General features: G+C 38.6%; 1 protein-coding gene across 1 annotated transcript; it reads right to left on the bottom strand.

The window, feature by feature from the left end:
- Positions 1 to 612: 612 nt before the first annotated feature.
- Ercc6l (ERCC excision repair 6 like, spindle assembly checkpoint helicase) lies at positions 613 to 4058 on the bottom strand. The gene has a single exon (XM_077107472.1). The coding sequence runs from the start codon at positions 4041 to 4043 to the stop codon at positions 687 to 689; it is 3357 nt and encodes a 1118-aa protein (XP_076963587.1). The 5' UTR covers positions 4044 to 4058; the 3' UTR covers positions 613 to 686.
- Positions 4059 to 4484: the final 426 nt, after the last annotated feature.

Here is a 4484-nt window from a genome sequence, read left to right as displayed (position 1 = left end):
ACAGACTGTGATGGCACACATCAAAACAGACATGCAGGTATTTGGTTCTCCTTTGAGAAAAGGAGAATACAATTGATGGTGAGTGAAGAACCACTAAATAGTCAGCAAAGTGACTCCAGGACAGGCAACTAGTAAGGAAGTGTGCCAGCACAGGTACCCTCTGCTGTGTTAAGTTGAAAACAACATATTAATAGGGATGGCTCAGAGTTGGAATGCCAATGACAAGCTCCTGCTAAACTAAGGAGTCCCCATATGCATTTGCCAGTATCATCTCAGTGAAAGAAAACACTTTCTCAGTGAGTGGAAAACACTTGAGAAAAATCATTTTAATTTTCTTATCTGAATATACAAAGGTGATCCCTTTCAGAATAAAGTAGCCAGAATAGTTTTATAAAAACTTCTCTAGAAAGTTTTAATTAATAAAATAAACAACACAAACAGTAAAATTAATAGATTATGCCTAAAATAAAACAATACTCAAGTGTGGAAATATTAACCTCATGCTCAGAAAACAGAATTTATATATGAGGGGCAAGGTAAGAACCAGGGAGTAGAAATAACATTTGTTTTTTGAGATTTTTCTTAACATAAATGCTTCATGCTCCCAAAGAACCCAATGATGGAACAATAAAAATCATCTCATATTTTCTTTCACTTTAAAATACAACAAATAGATTATGGAACTCTCAATTGCTATTAAGTTGTTTATACAAACCCAAAGTCATCATCATGACTTCAGGATCTGCACTCTTTATGTCAAGTGCTTTAACAAAGCAGTTGAGGGCCTCCTGTATTTTTCCACATTCTTTCAGTTCTTTTCCACGAGTTACAAGAGTCTCGTAGTCATCTACAGCCTCTACTGACTTGTCCTGGGGTGAATCAACCAACACTGCACCTGGCAAAGGCTCAGGGACATCAGCAGAGGTCTGTAGGCTAGAGTCTAGTGGTTTAGACACAGTTAGCCCACTGAACTTATTTTCTGAAGACATCATTTCTCTAGAAGGACCCTCTTCTGTATGCTCTGAGTCTTCATCACTGCTTTTTTCTTCTTCCCAATCATCTTCAGCACCCTCTGTTTCACTGCTGTTGTCAAATCTTTCCTCCATATCCTCCACATGGTCTAAAACCACATTAATCAGAGACCTCCTAGAAGCCAGGGATTTTCTTGAGTTTATAGACTTATTTATACCATCGGATATTTTAGGTGAAAAGAACCCTCTGGTGTCATTTTTAGGAGTTGAAGCATCAAATAGTTTCACAGATGAGAATTGAAAGGAAGATGTGTTGATTGGACTTATGTTTGAAGTACCTTTAAAAAAATCATCCTCATCATCTGAAACAATCCTTCTAGATTTGCTTCTGGATTTGACATTAACTACTACTACTGATTCATCATCTTTCTTATCAGAAAGATCCAAACTGGGATGTGTTTTGCTATGCACAGACTCTGCTGTAGAATTACCTACAGAGCCACACAAGCTATTTTCATTCTCAGCATGCTCTAAAGGCTGGCTAGAGAGATTTTGTCTATTGTCTATAGAGTCTTCCAGAAAAAGATTGAAATCACACATATATTGTGAAGATGCTAAAATTTCCCTTTCTGAGTTGGCCTCATTTACTTGAGTATCCTGCACTGCACTATTGGATGCCAATGAGTCATCAGATAGTGCAATAACAGATGCATCCGATTCTGTATTTTTATTTTCACTTGTTATGGGCCAGGGATTAGAGTCTTGTAAAATCTCATCATCCTGTAGATCTAGATTTGGCCCAAGATCAGCTTTCATGGGTTGGCTAAGTAAATAATTAAAACTTCCTCGGGGGCTCTCTTGCAGTGCCTCTTGCTCAGGCCTCTCTTGTGATGCCTCTTTTTGCAGAGCCTCATTTTCTGTTTCAATGTTTTTTGCTGTTCCCAATAATGAGTCAGTACAAGTTCCTTCAACACTTCCCATCTCTTTGGGTAATGTAGCTACAAAGTCAGCCTCCAGTGTATTTTCATGTGGGTACTTACTATCTTGCAGCATGGTAACATTCATCTGTACACTGGAAAGATCTTCGTGTGTGTCACTCTCTTTGGACTGTTCATTAATGTTTATATTTGCCATTTGAAAACTGATATCTTCTTCTTGGGTAGGACAAATAGTTAGAAGAGGAGAAGGCGGAGGCTGTGGTTTGTTCAATTCAGGGCATTTCTTCTTTGTTTGAGAAGGAAACACGGGTGCTCTTTCCCAGGCCCCCTCATTTCCAGTTTGTTGTTCCATCCTATTTTGAGACTCAAATTCAACAAGGAATTGAGCTTTCTGAACTCTTTGTTGAATATACTGAGATTCTTCTATCACACTGACCTCCTCTTTAGCAGACATATCACATGTGTACATCAAATCATGGTCTGAGATTCCAGCTATCCCCAGAGAGTGCAGGTAGGTAATATGTTCATCTAGTTTCTTATCAGATCTCCTCTGGGCAGCATGCAGAGACTGAAGCTGCAACTGGGTTGCAGAGTTCTGAAAATCCTCAATTGTAAAGAGCTCTCTTAATTCTTGTTTACTGAAATAGCGGAATGGGTTCTTCTTATCACCAGTTGTTTGTCTGATTAATGAGTCCTTGAAAACCTGTCGTCTGTATATTTTTTCCTCTACAGTCCCACAAGTGATTAGCCTATAAACCACAACATTTTCTTTTTGTCCAATTCGGTAAACTCTATCCACAGCTTGAGCATCAGTTGCAGGGTTCCAGCTTGGGTCAAAAATGACCACTCTAGTTGCTGCAGTTAATGTTAAGCCAACACCACCTACTTGAGTGGTAAGCAGAAAAACAGAGTAATCTTTATTTTGCTGGAACAGGTTAATTCTCTTTTCTCTTTCCAAAAGATGAGTAATGGTGCCATCGATACGCAATGTCTTAACGTGCATATTCTTTAAGAGGCGTTCAATGATGTTTAAAATTTTTCTCAACTGGGAAAATACCAGAGTTTGATGTCCTTCATCTCGTAGTCTCTTCAGAAGGTCCATTAAGAATATCATTTTTCCAGATTCTTGCCTCAATGTATCATCAGTTACATGATCAATATTGTCCATATCTGAGGAATCCTCTTCCTCACTGCCATCTTGAGCAGAAAATTTGCCGTTCCCTAGATTGAGCAAACAACGAGCCCGTGCAGACAGAAGCCTAGGATGATCACACAACTTTTTCAGGACACCTAGCTCAGCCAAAGGTGAACGGGTCTCTGTCAACAACTCCTTGATGTGATCTAGAGACACAAATTTCCTGTATATTTCTTCTTGTAAAGGTACAAGACGTATCCAGATGATTAAATCATTTTTCCTGGAAAGGGAAGGCATTTCACAGACGGCATCAACACCTGGATTCTTCTCAATAAGTCTGACTTCTGAGTTGCATGACTTTTTTTTCTGTACTTCTTCTTTAGTCCTCCTGAGAAAATAAGGTTTTATAATTTCCATTAAGTTTTCAGATATTTTAAATCCCAAGGCTTTCTCTCCTGGGGTAGCATCCTTCTCTCTTGCTCTAATAATAGGATTTTCATACTCCATTTTAAATGTTTTTAATGTTCCTAGCAGGGACCCTTGGCAAGCAAAATCAAATAGAGACCATAGTTCTTGTAAATTATTCTGGATTGGAGTTCCTGTGAGGAGGATGCGATTATGTGCAGGGACAGCACGAGCACATATTGCTGACTTAGTAGATGAGCTTTTTATTTTATGTGCTTCATCAAGGATGACATAGTCCCACACAAAATTTTGGCCATTAAAGCTTGAAAGCTGCTGCCAATTATTGATTAACATTTGGTATGTAGTGATTATGACACCATTCCTTTGCTGAATCCTATTGAGGCTTCTGGTGCGTATATCCTTGCTAGGGCCATGAAAAGTTTTTACTCTCATTCCTGGAGCCCACTTGGCAAATTCTTTTACCCATGTGCTAATGATATTAGTTGGCATGATCAACAGCACATGATTCACAAGTGAAGCATCAAACATACCAGAAAGGAAAGCAATAATTTGAACAGTCTTCCCCAATCCCATATCATCTGCCAAGATACCCCCTTTTCTTTTTTCTCTGTATAGGCTATAGAGAAAAGCTATGCCTTCCTTTTGGTGCTCAAAGAGTTGGTTGTACAACTCTCGATAAAGCAGCAGGCCAGAGTTGCACACATCTGTAAATTCATCATCTTCTTGTTCTGCCAACTCCTCCATGGCTTCCTGTAGCTTTTGGATTCTGCTCATCAGCTTTTTACTGGGAAAAATGTCCTTTGCCAAATTGAAAAGCTTAAATGCTTCTTCCAGATCTCCATTTTTAGTTGCTTCTTTGGCCTCTTTCACATATCTACAAAAAAAGGTTTAAAAAATTATACAAACAGGATTAGAAAAGACTGAATATTCAGTCTAAAAACTCTTTCGAGTCCACTTAAGAATCCAAACTTTAGTTGGGCTTTTAATATCTGAGATTCAGGATGGGAAAGATTA

This window comes from Callospermophilus lateralis, chromosome X (assembly GCF_048772815.1).
Source record: "Callospermophilus lateralis isolate mCalLat2 chromosome X, mCalLat2.hap1, whole genome shotgun sequence".
In the NCBI taxonomy this organism is placed as follows: domain Eukaryota; kingdom Metazoa; phylum Chordata; class Mammalia; order Rodentia; family Sciuridae; genus Callospermophilus; species Callospermophilus lateralis.
The sequence above is the reverse complement of the archived record's forward strand: the minus strand, read 5'-3'. Positions and strand labels throughout refer to the sequence as shown.